Source organism: Salmo salar, chromosome ssa02 (genome assembly GCF_905237065.1).
Source record: "Salmo salar chromosome ssa02, Ssal_v3.1, whole genome shotgun sequence".
Lineage (NCBI taxonomy): Eukaryota > Metazoa > Chordata > Actinopteri > Salmoniformes > Salmonidae > Salmo > Salmo salar.
In genome coordinates, this window is record NC_059443.1 from 41,112,402 (window position 1) to 41,130,939 (window position 18,538).

Sequence of the window (18,538 nt, forward strand, 5' to 3'; positions counted from 1 at the left end):
ACTGTGCACAGCCAATCTGTAAATAGCACACCCAACTACCTCATCCCCATGTTATTACTTACCCACTTGCTCTTTTGCACCCCAGTATCTCTACTTGCACATCATCATCTGCACATCTATCACTCCAGTATTAATGCTAAATTGTAATTATTTTCACCTCTAGGGCCTATTTATTGCCTACCTCCCTACACTTCTACATTTGCACACACTGTACATAGATTTTTTATTTTCTTTTGTTATTGACTGTACGTTTGTTTGTGTAACTCTGTTGTTTTTGTCGCACTGCTTTGCTTTATCTTGGCCAGGTCGCAGTTGTAAATGAGAACTTGTTCTCAACTGGCCTACCTGGTTAAATAAAGGTGAAATAAAGTTTAAAAAAATATTAAAACTTGTTACTCTGTGAAGCATTTGGGCTGGAATCTCTGAGGCTGGTAACTCTAATTAACGTATCCTCTGCAGCAGAGGTAACTCTGGGTCTACCATTCCATTCCTGTGGCAGTCCTCATGAGAGCCAGTTTCATCATAGTGCTTTATGGTTTTTGCAACTACACTTGAAGAAACCTTCAAAGTTCTTGAAATGTTCCGTATTGACTGACCTTCGTGTCTTAAAGTAATGATGGACTGTCATTTCTCTTAGCTTATTTGAGCTGTTCTTGCCATATGGACTTGGTCTTTTACCAAATAGGGCTATCTTCTGTATACCAAACCCACATTGTCACAACACAACTGATTGACTCAAACGCATTAACAAGGAAAGAAATTCCACAAATTAACTTAAGGCACAACTGTTAATTGAAATGCAATCCAGGTGACTACCTCATGAAGCTGGTTGAGATAATGCCAAAAGTGTGCAAAGCTGTCATCAAGGCAAAGGGTGGCTACTTTGAAGAATCTCAAATATATTTTGATTTGTTTAACAATTTTTTGGTTACTACATGATTCAATATGTGTTATTTTATAGTTTTGATGTCTTCACTATTATTCTACAATGTAGAAAATAGTAAAAATAAAGAAAAACCCTGGAATGAGTAGGTGTGTCCAAACTTTGACCGGTACTGTAAATCAAATCAAAGTTTATTAGTCGCATACACAGTTTTGCAGATATTATCGCAGATGCATCGAAATGCTTATGTTTCTAGCTTCAACAGTGCAGCAATATATTTTTTTATTTTATTTAACTAAGCAAGTCAGTTAAGAACAAATTCTTATTTACAATGAAAGCCTACCGGTGAACAGTGGGTTAACTGCCTTGTTCATGGGCAGAATGACCGATTTTTACCTTGTCAGTTCGGGGATTAAATCCAGCAACCTTTTGGTTACTAGCCCAATGTTCTAACCACCTGCCGCCCCAAATATCTAGCAATAATTGAACAATATACACAGTCAAAAAATTACAAAAATACCAAGAGTAAAATACAATAGTAGCACAGTAGTAGTTAATCGAAATGCTCTGCATCGAAAGCACAAATATAGGATTAATTTGTTTCTGTCCAGCTCGAAGGACCACCTCCTACCAGTGTATCAGTGGGGGATGGTGCTTGTTGCAGGAGTTATGGAGAGTATTCATACCATCAACAACCTATTATATATTTTAAGGTACAGATGTTGTTACATCTTACCCATGGGAGTGCCTATTCCATAGCCTTTGCTATCAATGACGCCTCCAACCTGGGTGAGGTTGCAGTTCCGCTGGGTAATGTAATCGATTGTGGTGGACTCCATGAGCAAGGCATAGTCAGACTTCAGAACCCTCTGGATGCCGTCCTCAATGGACTTGACCAGCGACGTACTCTGTTTACTACTCATAAAGGCCCACATCTTCTCAAAAGTAGAAACCTTTGATTTCTGGAAGGGGAAGAATTGAAAGTACAATCAATGTTGAATCTCAGATTGTGCATTACAGCTGGCCAAAGGGGCATTGAGTCTACACAGTTCTTTTTTGAAATTAACATGTGTTCTACACTGTGTTGATCCCATTACACATACAGCCCTCTCATCTTTGTAGCACATAGTATTGGTGTTGAAAATACTCTGGCAATCTTGGCAATCTTGAGCACCTATCATGCTATTATTATCCTTTTCCCACAATTCTCCATTTCGAGAAGTATATTATTGTACGAATAAAGGAATGTATTGGAGCCTTGAGCTCCAAGAAAAGGAATAAACTGTGCAATGCCACTAACATTCACAGCTTTCAAGTCCTATATCTACTTTGACACATATACTTTCATACATTTATTGTTTATTTTTTTGTATAAAAAGTGACTTGTGCCACTGGATATAATCATTTAGTAAGGGGAGGTAATGTCATCTATTTTCATCCACGGGAAATAGGGAAAAAGGCTGGATTAATTGAGTTCCTCTCTATTAGCCTTGCGTTTGTCTATGTGATATTTCATGCTATTTGACATGGGGTCAAATGTTATTCCATACCTAATTTGAGATAATTACTGACTCATCATCATAGTCATTTGAAAATATGAAGGATGTTAAAGCTTTTTAGTTACTTAATTCCTGCATTGACGGTTAAAATGTGAAAAATTTTTATTTAGACGTGCAGGTGACACACATACAGTACATCTGATTGTCAAGATAGCATAGTGCTACTGCAAGTGTGCCAGAGACTACAGTGCAAAGATTGCCCTACAGTGCCCTTCCATGCAGTGTGATTTGACATATCTACAGCTACTCCCCGACCTCTTCAGTATTTATCAGCTCCCTCATCTGCTTCAGTTGAGCTCGTTAGCCCTCCCAGTGATAACGAGAAAGAGAAGGGCACTTGAGCTCTGCAACTGATGAGGTAATTATAGACACCTGTGTCTCCTCTGACTAATAACACTGCAATCATATCTGTCACTAATCAAAGTAAACACGCTTAAGGAGTAAAATCCACTTTTTACTGTTCCGAGAACTTACAGCAAGTTCTTGACTAACTGTCAATAATCTTTCATTTAGAGAAGGTTCAAATAGATGTGTATAGCTCAGGGTAGACAGGCAGCCATTAGGTACTAAAGGCCCTAATGAGGAGATGATTAGTAGGATAAAAAGGTGTGTTTCAGTAGGGGCTGGAGCAAAAGCCTGAACACTCAGTAGCTCTCCAGGAAGAGAGTTGGCCACCCCTGGTTTATACCATAGCCAGTAGTTCCAATGGTTAGGCAACTGATGACTCTAATTTGGTATAATCACAAATTCTAGTTACTCCATGGACCATGCCTAATCCCTCATTGAACTCCATGTTAATCAAGCCTTATGGAATAGAATGGTTACTAATGTTCACTTTCTCCCCCCGTGGATTTTTTGGTGGTAACTGGGAATCTTTATGTGGGTGAAAATTCTGTTGGTGGATATTCTGATCGGGCCATAGAGCAGCTGAGACATATTGCTAACAGAGAGTAGAAAGAGATACATTATGAATAATAATAATAATATTTGTAACACACTTTTCAAAATCCCAAAGTGCCAATAAATAGAATATGAATACAATATAAGTAGAATATTAATTGAATGTAATATGAATAAACCAATATAAAGGAAATAGGGATGACGGAAATAGCAAATGAGAGAAGAGAGAAGTCAACTAAAAATACATCCTCAATTCTATTGTCAGGGCAGGGGAAACTACAAAGATACACTCTTTAGCAGAGGCACACATATTACATATAGTATTTATGAACTATTCAACAGAAAATGTTTGAAAGTGTAAAACTGGGACAATCACCCTGTGTAAAATGATCTGTTATCGTAGCTATTGTGTGCCATAAAGATATGGACCTTCCCTTGTCCATAAAACATTTTCCATAGCACTGTGTCCAATATTTTCCGTTTCTTACACAGAAAAACAACCAACCCTTACATGTTATCCAGCACCACTGTAACAGCATCTGAGGCGAAACTCAAAATAATAAAATAAAGCTGAGAACCCTGCAGGGCAAAAGCTGAAACTTTGGAATAAAAAAATCATTATGGAGGATCACATCAAACAGCGTGGAGAAGTGGAGAACTTGCTTTTGCAGCGGGAATTAAGATCTAACTGGAAATAAATAAATAAATATATATATATATATATATATATTTAGTGGAATATTATTATTTTATTTTATTGAGAAGCATACTGCATATAAAAAAAGTACTGATCCAGCATCTTGTCTCAGTTCTTCATAAACACGTTTTATGACAATATAACTGTGCGTACTCAGCGTGCTTCAATCAATGGGGCTGAATTCAAACTGGTTGAAGTGACTGGAGAAATGAAGAGATTTAATTATGTTCTTTTCAGATAATGTTCTTGGCAGATTATTTATTTAATATGAGTAATGAAATCAACATGAAACAAAGCACAACGCAAAACCAAAGCAGACAGACCCCGTCTTTTAAGCTACATACCTTGAAGAAAGACATGGTGGCACCGTCTTTGACCACACCATACTCAATCTTGGTCTGCTTGGCGATGTCGTCGGCAGAGTCCACGGGCGACTCCATGCGCTCCACGGTGAGGAAGGCGGCCAGGTTGGCCGTGTAGGAGGAGATGATGATGAGGGTGAAGAACCACCAGATGCCTCCGATGATCCTGGTGGACAGGGCTTTGGGCATCAGCTCAGAGCCTGGATGGCAGACAGGGTGAGGGAGAACAACGGTCATCTTACAGATACACTATAGGTATTCAGTCGCTAATTGTTTAGCTCACATTTTGGCTTGAATTTTGGTTGCATGGTTCATATACATATTCTATGATATATTAGGTCATTTCTAGACAATATTTCTGTCCATTTAAGGGACCTATTTTGACTCAAGAGTACCCCCAGAGGCGAAAGTTTAGTATAGCCTTTATAATGGAGATGTTTGACATCACATATGCATCTTCTTTATATAAGACTGTTACAGAATATAACACACACAATGGTTATATGGTTGCTTTTTCACATAAAGGTGATTAATGGAACACACACTCTTGGTCTTAATCAAATCTCAGATGGAAAACAACTAAAGGGGCATATCTAAGCACCTGGCAGCCTTCCTAAGTTTGGAAAATGTATTATATTTTAATTTGAATACAATTGGCTGATTATGAAGGAAGCGGATCAGCATAACTTTTTGGGGGCGATCCCAAACTCGAATGCCAGATACAGTAGGATTCCTGGATCAACACAAACCCCCAGTCTGTGTTGAGAATTCTTTTAAAAAGAATGGTCACGTTCCAAGCTGACAATATTCCAGTTGTGTTTCATGCACCATTCAATGGTTGTGTGCAAGTTATCGACTACAGAGTCAGGTATCTGATTGCTATATCATATGATGAGGTTAGTTGCAATTTTAAACACCTATACATGCACTGTGAGATATCATAATCAGGTCAGCATCAGGTTGATTGTCCTACAAGAGGAAAATCCTAGCACAGCCCCCCCCCCAGAGGGAAGCTACATATAATTGTTCATTATAGTGATAACCCCCGGGATGAAACTCCTCCAGAGGGGCGAAATGCGACACTTAATTGTCCGGTGTCTCCGACATGACGGGAGGATATCAAAGCAGTAATGGAGTGGGTGGTCTGGGCTGGAGAACTGGCATGCATCTTCAATGTAGTCAGCCTGGAACGCGGCCTCTGATACCACCAAGCTTAACAGACAGAAATCTATTCTGGTGTTTTTGAAATAATAAAGTGACACGTGTTTGCTTTTTCGCTGTGGGGTTTCATAAAGAAACCTGACACTAGGCCAGCGTCCAATTAAAATAATGTCACCAAGACAAAGGGGTCACATCTAAATGTGATTCTGCTCTTTCTCTGCCTTTGAAATGTTCCCCCTCCTTTGCCACAGCCATATGTTCTATATGCTTTCTGTTATTGGGGCTGAGATTTCGAGATTACAATGTGTCTATTCTGTGTTTTGTATTCTTCTTTGCATGATTTTTAATTGTGTAGAGCAGTGTCTCACAAAGAATGCACGGATAACATACATCCATTTGTGACAACTTACATTGGACAGGTTGAAAATGGCTTATCAGTCTCAGGACATAAATGTTCAATTACTTAGGTTGGCCAGACTGCCTCCCACAGCATTTAGTATGACATTGTGAGGTCCTCTGTCAGATAAATTCCCATATATCTTGTTTACAATTGCTTTTTGACTCACGGTTAGTTACTTTATTTTCTGTCCCTGTCGACGTCTAAAACAACCTCTCCACCAGAGGTTGCGTTCAGTGCCCTCCACTACTTTACGGAGAAGATTTATGAGGGCAATTTTGAAGAGTAACCACCCCACTGAGAGAAGGTAAAGTGGTCAGCTTTTTAACCTTCCTTACCCAATTTGATTGGATTTGTCCTTTGCGATTTGACAGCCTTACACGGTGGCTAAACAAGGCCAGTACAGTAACACACCAAGGTAAGAACTATCACTTAAGTATAGAAGGACACCCAGCTCGGCAGTCAAACTGGTAAGGAACTGGAACTGGTAGCCCAATTGGATTCCAGGCCATTGTCACGTCCTGACCAGTATAAGGGGTTATTTGTTATTGTAGTTTGGTCAGGACGTGGCAGGGGGTGTTTGTTTAGAGTGTTTCGGGGTTTGATGGGCTATGTTATTATGTAAGAGGGGTGTTTGTTTAAAGTGTTCCGGGATTTTTGGTCTATGTTCTAGGTTAGTGTTTTTCTATGTTCAGTCTAGTTTTTCTACTTCTATGTTTAGGGTTTGTTGATTGACCTTCAATTGGAGGCAGCTGTTCCTCGTTGCCTCTGATTGAAGGTCCTATGTATATGGGTGTTTGTGCTATGGGGGTTTGTGGGTAGTTGTCTCCTGTTTTGTGTCTGTGCACCTGACAGGACTGTTTTATGTCGTTTGTTGTTTTGTATACATGATTTGTTTGTTTTTCCTTCTTTAAAATTGAATAAAGAAGATGAGTATACACCTTGGTCCAATCCTTACGATGCCCGTTACAGCCATAAAATGCTGTTGTCAGCTGGAGTGCACAGCACCTAGAACACTCAAATAAATACAAAAAACGGATTGGTCATATAGTGCTGCTGAGGAAATACAACCTTTGTCAATGCATTATACATCTCCTTGAAGAAGGACTTCATGTCTTCTAAGCCAAAGAAGTATAAATGTTCTTTCAGAGCAGAAGACAATGATACAGTTCCAGTCAACAAAGCAACACAATCTCAGTGACTGCAGTGCTGCTGCAGCTAGAATGGCTAGGTGCTGACATCATAGTTTCAAGTAGTAATGTCATGTGAAAGGCCTTGCAAAACACTATGACAAAAAACTCCAATCTAAAGTATGTTACGGGATGGGGGATGTGACTCTAAATACACACTACGGCAAAATGGCAATTTTATTGAGAAAGGTATTAGGCTCAGGGATGCTGAATGAATGAATGAAGGACATTCTATTTTTGTGCCAAAGCACCAGTTGGCAACCCATCCCTTATGGGATTGATTGACACAAACAAACATTACAATAATTCACTGTGATGATTCTGTGATAACTATTGATGGTTGTAACATTACATACAGTGGTAACATTTGCTGTGATCCGCCTGTGTGAAATTCATGCATTCACAGTACCCCCTATCAACCATAGTACAATATTCGACTTACAAAAAGCATTCATAACTACTCATGGCTCCTTATAACAGCCTTGACAAAAGCACACATGCTTAAAATAGATTCATAATGCATTACACAGAAGTGTCTCATAAAAAAAGAAAACTGCTTGCTCCATCGTCAGTTTGAAAAAGGACAATCGGAGCCTTTCTGGGAGTTATATTGTCTGTGGATTTAGAAGCACTGAGTACTATTAAGTGCAATGCCCTGGCTTTCTCCCCATTATTATTTCCCCCACAACCAAAGCTTCAACTTAACATCATCTTCCCGTGAGAATCATTACCTGCACTTAACATTCTCTCCTTAGCGGCCTCATCACATAAAAACACGCTCTCTACGCCAGAGGCTGTTACTGCTTGTTAATCCCTTTTAAATACTGAATGTCATATAAACTAAAAATGTTTTCCAAGTTGAGAAACTCTCTTCTCCTTATCGGAATAAGATAACACAGATAAGGTCAAAACAATGCCCCATGACTATAAATGTAATACTTTGTACAGCTTCTGTTACTTACACATTTTGCATATCAATATAGCAACTTATTTTCATGTTTCACCCGTTTTGCAACACCTATCAGACACTATGTTTGTCATGAGGAAAGCCTCACACGGCCCAGAGCGCACCTCTTTTGAAGCATGCAAGGTGTGCTTTTACACCACTCCATTTTGTGTGTTCTTCTTGTTTTGTAGGACACCTCACTCCCACAGACAAGCTGGCAGGATTTTGTTTTATTAAACATGTCCATTTGCATTTTAAACATGTCAATGAAATGGCTTCCTCCTCAGCGGCTGTCGGTGAGTTTGGCAGCAGAGCATAAGGTGTCTGGTTTGTATAACAAAATGCAACCCTTTGGATACATATTTGGACTATTTGTATCAGGGTAGAACACATAGGACTTTTTGCACTTTCCATTAGCACTTAATTTAATTCCATGCCGGAAAGAATACAATAAGTATATTTCTCAGCCTCCTTGGTTTTTCCTTTTTACGGTTTGAGTGTGAGCACCTGCTGAGCTCCGTGGTCATTTTTTCTCTCACGCACCGGTCACCATTCCCCTTAGCCTGAGCACAGACCCTCAAACTTCTTTGCTACAGACAGGTAATCTGGCATTTGCCCGAAATGCCAGATGGCCAGTCCGCACCTGGCTACAGAACACATAGGTGCCACAATTACTCAATACTAGTCCGTAAATAAATGTGCGCAGGCAGTACATGGTGTTCCAGGGTGAAGACTATGTTATTTCTGCATTGAAAAATTACATGACCAATCCATTAGATAGTATAAAGGTTTGTTATAAGGAACTGGATAAAAAACACATTTTGTGTGGGTATGTCTTCCAGAGAATCAATGTTTGACCAACTTTTTAAGTTAACTGCAAATGATGCAGGTTGTTTTTTTGTTTTACTTTCACTAAGTTAGATTGGGAAAAGGTAACATGTTTAAAGAGTAATTGTAACTTGTTAACGTAATTGTTCTAAGCGATTCCAGACCACATTAGCACTATGATCTTAAAGGGATAGTTCACCCAAATTACAAAAGTAGATATCTTTTTGGTTTTGTTGACCTTGCTACTGTCACCCAAAACAATTTTTTGGGCACTTGTGTCCAAAGAACAAAGCAAGTCAATATCCCAGATAAAATAATTTTCCGTGTTTGATGTCCAAATCATTTTAAAGTAACTGTATAGACTCTTAGACCATTTTGCTGTGTCAAGTAAAATATCCTGTTGTATAGTATGTAATCTGGAGGAACAACATTAACCTGATTAGAGGAGGACAGTATTCAAAGGAACAATATTCTTTACCAACACAGGTGCTTTAAGTTTTAAGTTCAAGATTCAAGTGGTTGACCTACCATCCCAATGACAAAGGACTATCAATTTTGTTCAAAGATGAATTACCAACTTCCTGTTTTGCTTGTTCCTCTCCTCCCTCGCATACTGTCCTGTTAGCCTCCTAGCCTCCACTCACAATGCAAATTGTTAGAGATACCATGCAGCTACGCGGGAGAGTTGCCGAGGAGTACAGCTTTTGTGCTTAATGGATTGTCGCATTTGCTCTCCTTACCGGCGGAGATCCACCGTCGAGCCTCGTCGAGCCTCCCTAATTTGTCTTGTTACATTGAGGTTAAACATTTTATTAGTAGCTCTTTCTTTATCCTCGGCTGACTTCATTACGTCAAAGCATTTATGGGGCTCCATTTGCTTACGAATGTCTTTAAGGGTGGACGAGGCGACCGCATTAGCTTGGTGTCGCCGTAATATCCTTCCCCTAACCTTCCTCAGATTTGTGTAAGCTTACACAGAAGGTGGAATAATTCACATAGGTACTTTGGGGGTTGGGGAAAGACTAAATTTAACTGTCTGCTCTGGCATAAGGAAGATGCTGAGAATTGACATACTTTAATATTATGAAATTATGCATAAAGGACAATGACAATACACTACTCCAGCACTATAAAAGGCCCAAGTGGCATTTAACAAAATGTAATTTATCCCGAGAGCTGAGCTGTGTGTCGGACATAGATTTCGACAATGGGTCTTTGGTACGAGCACTCGGGAAACACAACAATATAAACGTCAACCTTGTGGCCACAGCCAACGCCAGCAAGGAGTGACAGCTGGCATTTGTCAGACACGTTCTCCAACTTACCCTTTCGTCCCAAAACACAAACAGCTGTGTTATGGGGGAAACAAATGCTACCGTGTTTTTCTGTCTTTACCTGCCACATTCTGACAGGTGTCTGACACCTACTTTCTCTCACCACTCCTGTTTCTATGAGCAGGCAGGGAGGTGACAACAGCTTTCTTTTGTAATGTACGTCTGAGCTGCAGTTGTTCCTGACGGGCAAGTGTCTTCTAAAACAGTCTCGAAAATGGAAATGAGGTAGCTTGTCAGTTAAAGAGGTGGAGAGAGGGAGGGTGGCTGCGCAGAGGAGGAAGGGAGTGGAGGGGGGACTGTTGCTTTTGACATGTGAAAGAGGGAACAAGCTCGGCTATACCATACCTTGCTGCATGAGGGAGCCCACACCGAACCAGAAGCTGTTAAGGAGGGTGAAGTTGTTCTCCACCACATCGGATCCGGGATTGCAGGGATGGGCGTCGTACCATTCGTACGGACTGAATCTACAGGGAGACAGGTGGAGAAGGATATCAGCAACAAAGGCTCCAGTGTACCACAATTTCGGCATAATGGTGTATTGTTACTGTGGGGCTCAGTTAACCCTGACGAGGCATGGGGAAAGAGATAATGTGCATTAGAATTCAATCCCTTTCTCACCAACATCAATATCAATATAGAAAAAAATGGGTACTCATGTAGCCCACCAATGTTTGCATACAGAAATGCTATACAAAGAAAGAGAAAAATGAGTTCAAAGGAAAACTATGACTCAAAGCAGTTTAATAATCAATGATATAACTGTGTTCATACTGTAATATGGGGATGGGGGTAATATAGGGACTTACATAGATCTGATATATTGCTCCCAAGTTTACATGTATTATGCATGGGTATACCTATCTTTGATTCATTTCATGCTCTTGGCCAGTAATCCTGTGGCTTTTGGGATGAACCATAGTAATGCATCTCAAATTGGTTCTAATAAGATGGAACAGAAGCTGTGCTTAATAATACATTCTAGTTCTCTGCATCGAAGACCTCTCTGCTGGGTATAGCACTCCTGATGTGTCCTTGAGCCTAGCACTTAACCTGAATTTCGCCTGACAAAACCACCCATGAAGCGTTAGCCTACAGTGTCCCTAAAGATCTGTGCAACTGTGGGCACAAATTACGGGGTGCAAAAGGAGACATATTTTCTTATGGCTTTTTACTCACTATACAAACAAAAGACAAGCTGTAAAGATGTCCACATTTATTGTTTTCAGTAACTTGATTGTTAGCGGTGCATTTGACATAGCATTTGTCAGTTGTGTTGACGTGCTCTTATGTGTCCTTGACGATAGCTGTCTGTCAACCCTGTTCAAATCAAAAAGTTTGCCGTACCTTTATATATCTCTGTAGATATCTCGCTGTGCTCAAAGGTAGCTAACTGTACACAGAAATACCACTTTCAGGACGACAGATATTGAAATGTCATTTTGTGATAGAACGAGGCATGCAACGCTGAAAATGTAGTAGTATAAAACCTGCGAAGCCCATGGTTCCACGTACTCTGCCATTTAGTGTAACATCTTCTCAAAGTGCTCCACACGATAAATCCTTTAATGTAGATGAAACAGTCACTTTTAAAGGCAGCTGGAGAGATAAAACATGCTAAATGTCAGTGATTTCCCTTCCTGAAATTAATTTTGAAAATGTTTTCAAATACGATCTGATTTATTCAGGGTGTTTTGCTGTCAGAGGAGAGGAGAAGAAGAGGAGGCTTAGATCCTTCGAAGCCAGATAGAAGCAGCATATATTAAGAAGAGACGCTATCTACTGGCTGTCATGAACGTTAGCCAATGAGTGGAGAAAATAAGGTAACTCTTTATTTGGATAGTCTATAGAGCATCTGCAAATGGACTATCAGTAACATTTCAAACTTACTATCTACTAACCCTAATCTTAACCCTGGTGTCTTTAGAGACGTGTCAAAGCCCATCAGATGGGTTGGTATCGTTGGTGGTTGATGTGATGCACTCTCTGAGGAACAGAAGGGAGAAACACAAATGGGTCGGTATCTAAACCTAACCCTAACCGTAACCTTATCAAGCAGTTGCTATCAACAGATAGTTTGTTGATAGTATGATGCTCTACAGATAGACTATCCGGATTATCCAAATAAAATATGACCGAAAATGGTCCCGAAAATAGTCTATTCAAAAAGAAGAGACTAAATCAAGACCTTCGAGTTAGATGTCAAACGCTAATGATCTTTTTTTACCTCGTCAGTCACTTTGACATTTACGCTGAGCGATATTTTTGTGTTAACAAACATTTCTAAGTGAGGACCATACATATAGTGTCAATAAAGTGTCTTCCGAAACATTTTTTCATTTAATGGAACACATAGCTCAGGAGACTGGTTTGCATCTCCACGTTCCTCCATTTAATGGGGAAGGTGTTTAAAGATGGCGGCCTCCATACACTAAATTCAAATGAGTTGTTTACCAAATTCACTGTATTGTACATTGCTCTGTTACAATTTTTTTTGTATCGTCATTAGCACAGTATGTACAGTATACATGAACACAATTTAACCAGACAATTTGAAAAACCAAAAAAGTAGATTGTGCTGATATATTGGCGCATTGAACCATGTCACGCACTGTAGTTTGAAAACTCAATGGATAGTGGTAAAACCATGACATCATATTCCGAAATCTTTATGTACCTTCGTCATTCATAGTGTGTTTTTCATTAAATCTGGTCACACTCTAAGGATGCAAAAATCACTCAAAAAAAATCTGTCCTCTAAATAGTATGAATGCGAATCAGAAAGCAAACCCTCGCCTCTCCCTCATTCTAGACAGACATAGCAGAAGCACCTGAAGCGGTAACTCAAAGAAATTGAAACTTGGCCAATGTGTTGCTATTTGAAAGATAAGGATGACCGGGGAAAACTCCATTATTACACACTTGCTAGAGCGTAAGTTCTTATCAACATTGGCATGGTATTGAAGTCTTATTTTGTCATCTGTATTCCATTGCCAATTTTTATCTTATGGAATTTCAAAGATACATTTTCCAGGTTCTGGACAGTGTATTGCAGCATTGATTTCTACCCCCATAGTTACATCCTTAAAGTGATCCCAGGTTATAAGAGCACTGATAAGGCAAGTGCATATACCGGGCACTGCTCAATGTTTTCTCTCTTTCGTACTTAGAGAATGGTTGCTTGTGATTTATTTTCTGTTTTCACACTTCTGTAAGCACTCAAGTAGGTTTCCCATATTGTTGACCTACGGTCATGGACTCCAAGATGGCTGTGGAAAAACATAAGGCTTAGGGCTTTCATAGTTCTCGTGGGTGCCTGCTCAGTAACATGGATCATGATTGTCCAGAAAAGCTTTTGACTCCAAATTTGTCTGAACTGTTTTACAGTATGTGCCTACCTGATATTGAACACATACAGTGGGGAGAACAAGTATTTGATACACTGCCGATTTTACAGGTTTTCCTACTTACAAAGCATGTAGAGGTCTGTAATTTTTATCATAGGCACACTTCAACTGTGAGAGACAGAATCTAAAACAAAAATCCAGAAAATCACATTATGATTTTTAAGTAATTAATTAGCATTTTATTGCATGACATAAGTATCTGATACATCAGAAAAGTAGAACTTAATATTTGGTACAGAAACCTTTGTTTGCAATTACAGAGATCATACGTTTCCTGTAGTTCTTGACCAGGTTTGCACACACTGCAGCAGGGATTTTGGCCCACTCCTCCATACCGACCTTCTCCAGATCCTTCAGGTTTCGGGGCTTTCGCTGGGCAATACGGACTTTCAGCTCCCTCCAAAGATTTTCTATTGGGTTCAGGTCTGGAGACTGGCTAGGCCACTCCAGGACCTTGAGATGCTTCTTACGGAGCCACTCCTTAGTTGCCCTGGCTGTGTGTTTTTGGGTCGTTGTCATGCTGGAAGACCCAGCCACAACCCATCTTCAATGCTCTTACTGAGGGAAGGAGGTTGTTGGCCAAGATCTCGCGATACATGGCCCCATCCATCCTCCCCTCAATACGCTGCAGTCGTCCTGTCCCCTTTGCAGAAAAGCATCCCCAAAGAATGATGTTTCCACCTCCATTCTTCACGGTTGGGATGGTGTTCTTGGGGTTGTACTCATCCTTCTTCTTCCTCCAAACACGGCGAGTGGAGTTTAGACCAAAAATATCTATTTTTGTCTCATCAGACCACATGACCTTCTCCCATTCCTCCTCTGGATCATCCAGATGGTCATTGGCAAACTTCAGACGGGCCTGGACATGCGCTGGCTTGAGCAGGGGGACCTTGCGTGCGCTGCAGGATTTTAATCCATGACGGCGTAGTGTGTTACTAATGGTTTTCTTTGAGACTGTGGTCCCAGCTCTCTTCAGGTCATTGACCAGGTCCTGCCGTGTAGTTCTGGGCTGATCCCTCACCTTCCTCATGATCATTGACGCCCCACGAGGTGAGATCTTGCATGGAGCCCCAGACCGAGGGTGATTGACCGTCATCTTGAACTTCTTCCATTTTCTAATAATTGCGCCAACAGTTGTTGCCTTCTCACCAAGCTGCTTGCCTATTGTCCTGTAGCCCATCCCAGCCTTGTGCAGGTCTACAATTTTATCCCTGATGTCCTTACACAGTTCTCTGGTCTTGGCCATTGTGGAGAGGTTGGAGTCTGTTTGAGTGTGTGGACAGGTGTCTTTTATACAGGTAACGAGGTCAAACAGGTGCAGTTAATACAGGTAATGAGTGAAGAACAGGAGGGCTTCTTAAAGAAAAACGAACAGGTCTGTGAGAGCCGGAATTCTTACTGGTTGGTAGGTGATCAAATACTTATGTCATGCAATAAAATGCAAATGAATTACTTAAAAATCATACAATGTGATTTTCTGGATTTTTGTTTTAGATTCCGTCTCTCACAGTTGAAGTGTACCTATGATATAAATTACAGACCTCTACATGATTTGTAAGTAGGAAAAACCTGCAAAATCGGCAGTGTATCAAATACTTGTTCTCCCCACTGTACATTTGCCTCTTTCGTCAAAGCGTTCTGGTTGTTCCAACATCTCAAGCACCCATACATCAAACTGCTATTTGAGCCTTCTTTTGGCTCTAAGTACTTCTGCTCGCTTTCTAGGCAGGTCTCCAAAGAATGATGCAACAGTCAGAGATGATTTTCTACTTGTACTTATAAAAACAGGGTGCTAAAATGAGCTTGTGAGCTTGTCTCAAGAGATAATAGGAGAGGGTTGAGGAGCGCAGCTGGCTCCTCTCAGAACCCCAAGCCCCTTCAAAAGCTCTACATTGTCAGAACTTCCTCAAGCACTACTCTGCATTTGGAGGCACCAGGAAGTGGTGAGAACCAGTGACAATGACCACAGAAGGCGAGCAGGATGCCTGCAAGTGGCACTTGGGTTCTTTTCTTTCTCTATTATGTAAATAATTCCATAGAAAGTCTCAGGAACACATTTGGAACACATAGGGACATTTTGAAAAATCTGAGATACCCTGACCTCAATCCATACTAATTTCAACTTTCAATGATTTTCAATAATTTGTGAGGAATATGGAAAAGATAACAAGCACAGGTAAATGTCATGAGAGACATCTATTTTTTTATTATCAAATTTCTTTCTCCAGGTATCGGCAGGTATTTATTTTTATACATTTGAAAGACGAAAGTTGTTCGAAGAAGCATTACAAATGCAGAGAAATTATACAGGAAACACTTTGAATTGGAGAGTATAACTTCGCTGGTGGTTTGCTACTCTCATCATCTTTTTCTTCCACTGCTGGGCTCCACAGAGAGCCCACTCTGACATAACTGCCTTGATCACTACCCACCAGCTCACACAAAATGTTGGACTTGTACCAATCGAACATGGACCTACCGCTGAGCAGAGACCTTCTCTTACCCCCAACTGATGGAATCACCTGAGACCATCATTGACTGACTCAGTTCTGCAGAGATTCAGATTGGCCAGCCTCAATTTGTGCACTATATCCTTCCAGATAAAACATTTCCACATAGCTGCAACAATACACAGTTGGGGGCATTAAAACGTTAGGTTGCGCCTTGGTTTTGGCATGTTCAACATGGTGCTCCCCTAGTGAGAGATAGTGTTGTCACAAAAAACTGTATTGCTGTACAAATAATTTTTTTAACTAACTTTTTCGTGCCTGCCACTGTAACTTAGCCCTACAAGTAGAATAAACAAAATATATCACTCTCAATAAAATTCAATAAACACAAAAACCCACACAGACAGGCAGAACATGAAGTAGCCAAGGAAGTAGCCAAGAAAAGTCTGGGACTCACCTGGCGATGACGAAGAGAACACAGCTGACGCCTAGGTAGGCCAGCAGGATGTAGACCCAGATGTCAGGGGTCATGGGGTTGAGGAAGGAGAAGAAGCCGTTGTTGGTGGTGTTGGGCTTGCGGTACAGGATGCTGATGCCCATGCTCATGAAGGGCTTGGAGAAGTCCACGACCTTCTCACGCAGGTAGGTAATGGTAAGAGGGGCCACAGCCAAGTCGGCTCTCTGTAGGAGAGACAAGAGAAGGGACGATCAGTCAAACGATAAGACCCTTTCACTAGCTTTATTACCTTTGTTACCCCAAAGCCATAAGACTGCTGAACAGTTAATTAAAAGGCTACCCTGATTTTCTGCTTTCACCCCCTACCTACAGTACATGTACATAGCGTTTCAATCAATCACCTAACCAAACCGACATGTACATATTACCTCAATCACCCAACAACCTCGTAGTCCAGTACACTGACTCGGTACCAGTAATCCTTGTACGTAGCCTGTATATAGCCTCATTATTGTTATTTTAGTGTTATTTTATTTTGTTACTATTTTATTTGTATCTATTTGTTAATTTTCTTACTTTTTAACTGCATTATTGGGAAAGGACTCGTAAGTAAGCATTTCACGGTAAAGTCTACACTTGTTGAATTGATTTGATTTGATTTGAGCTTCTTTTGCTGGTACTTTCATATGTTCTTCAGGTATTTCTGCACGAACCATTGTTGTTACACCAAAAAGGTACATGAAACTTGAAAATCTGTTTGAGGAAAAATAAAGTACATTACATTGGTCGTTTCATAACAAGTATTAAGTCCTGTAACATACGACATCATTTGATAAAATCAAAGTTCTATTAAACTTCACACCAAAGTAATTTTGCAGAGATCACAGGTTGCCCCCTCCCTCCAATTTTTCTCCAATCTTTTTTTACATAAGAAATGACGAACACCTGCCCTAATGAATCACAAGAAACAAGGGCCATTCCCACATGCCTTCCCATCAGCTTCTCCCCATGCCTCCACTAGCTGGAGCCTGGTGCCTTCTGACTAGCCTAATATAGCTCTCTGAGATACTGCCCTGGCAGGGTCTGACGGTGAACGTTGCGGCCCATGATTTTGCGTCTGGCTGCATATTCAGAAGGTTACCATTTACATTGCCTCCCCCCACACCTCAAACACGTCAGGGTTGGACAGGAGATTAATGAAACCAGCTGCTTGGTTCACGCTTGGATTGCTCCCTTCCTCAGAAACGAAGGAAACTCACAAAGGGGTTTGGGCCAATCTCCTTTTCTTCCTTTTTGAGTGGTGGCATAGCAACAAAGCTCAGTGTGCTAGCACCCGAACATCCCTGATGGAGGTCAGTTAAATTAGGTAGTGGTGTGTATATTGGCAAGTGTGGAGGATGTCTAGTCCTGTAGATCATATGAAGGTCTGAATTACCAGAACCCTGCTCCCTATAAGCTCAGAAGCATTCCAAGAAAGTGCTCATAAGTATTCCAAGAAACAAATGTAGCTGATTTGTACTACCCAACACAACACTTTAATTAGGACAATTAATTGTAATGTATGGACAAGGCTGACAATGCATCTAATCAGTCCCCTTCATTTCTTAGCTTAGCTGACATGTCAACATTACAATGTAGATCAATAACCTCCAAAATTAGAAAAAAATGCTTTTGTGGTGTTATGAAAGTAACTCATAGGCATTTTTTTGTTCTTGCTGTCGCTATCACATAGCTCAGTCAGTCCCCGCTTCCAAAAAAAGTACTAATTACTATTCTAACATTCAGAGCAGTCAATGGGGGTCAGTATAAGAAAATGGTCGAACTCCGTGTGTGACCGTTTGGATTATACCTGCGCCTGTAGCTAACACTGTGGTGGCTAAACACAAGAAAGCCTAACAAAGAGAGACAGTGTGGGCACAGCCAATCTGTCATGTGGTGCAATCCACTGTGCCCTCATTAAACATTTACGT

General features: G+C 40.5%; 1 protein-coding gene across 1 annotated transcript in view; it reads right to left on the bottom strand.

The window, feature by feature from the left end:
* LOC106583195 (glutamate receptor ionotropic, kainate 3) overlaps positions 1–18,538 on the bottom strand; it is a 126,793-nt gene that overhangs the window by 6,696 nt on the left and 101,559 nt on the right. The window contains exons 11-14 of the mRNA XM_014167105.2: positions 16,569–16,792; positions 10,603–10,721; positions 4,384–4,601; positions 1,620–1,845 (exon numbers count right to left, since the gene is read on the bottom strand). Coding sequence (XP_014022580.1) covers positions 1,620–1,845; positions 4,384–4,601; positions 10,603–10,721; positions 16,569–16,792 — 787 coding nt within the window. The remainder of the gene's footprint in view (positions 1–1,619; positions 1,846–4,383; positions 4,602–10,602; positions 10,722–16,568; positions 16,793–18,538) is intronic.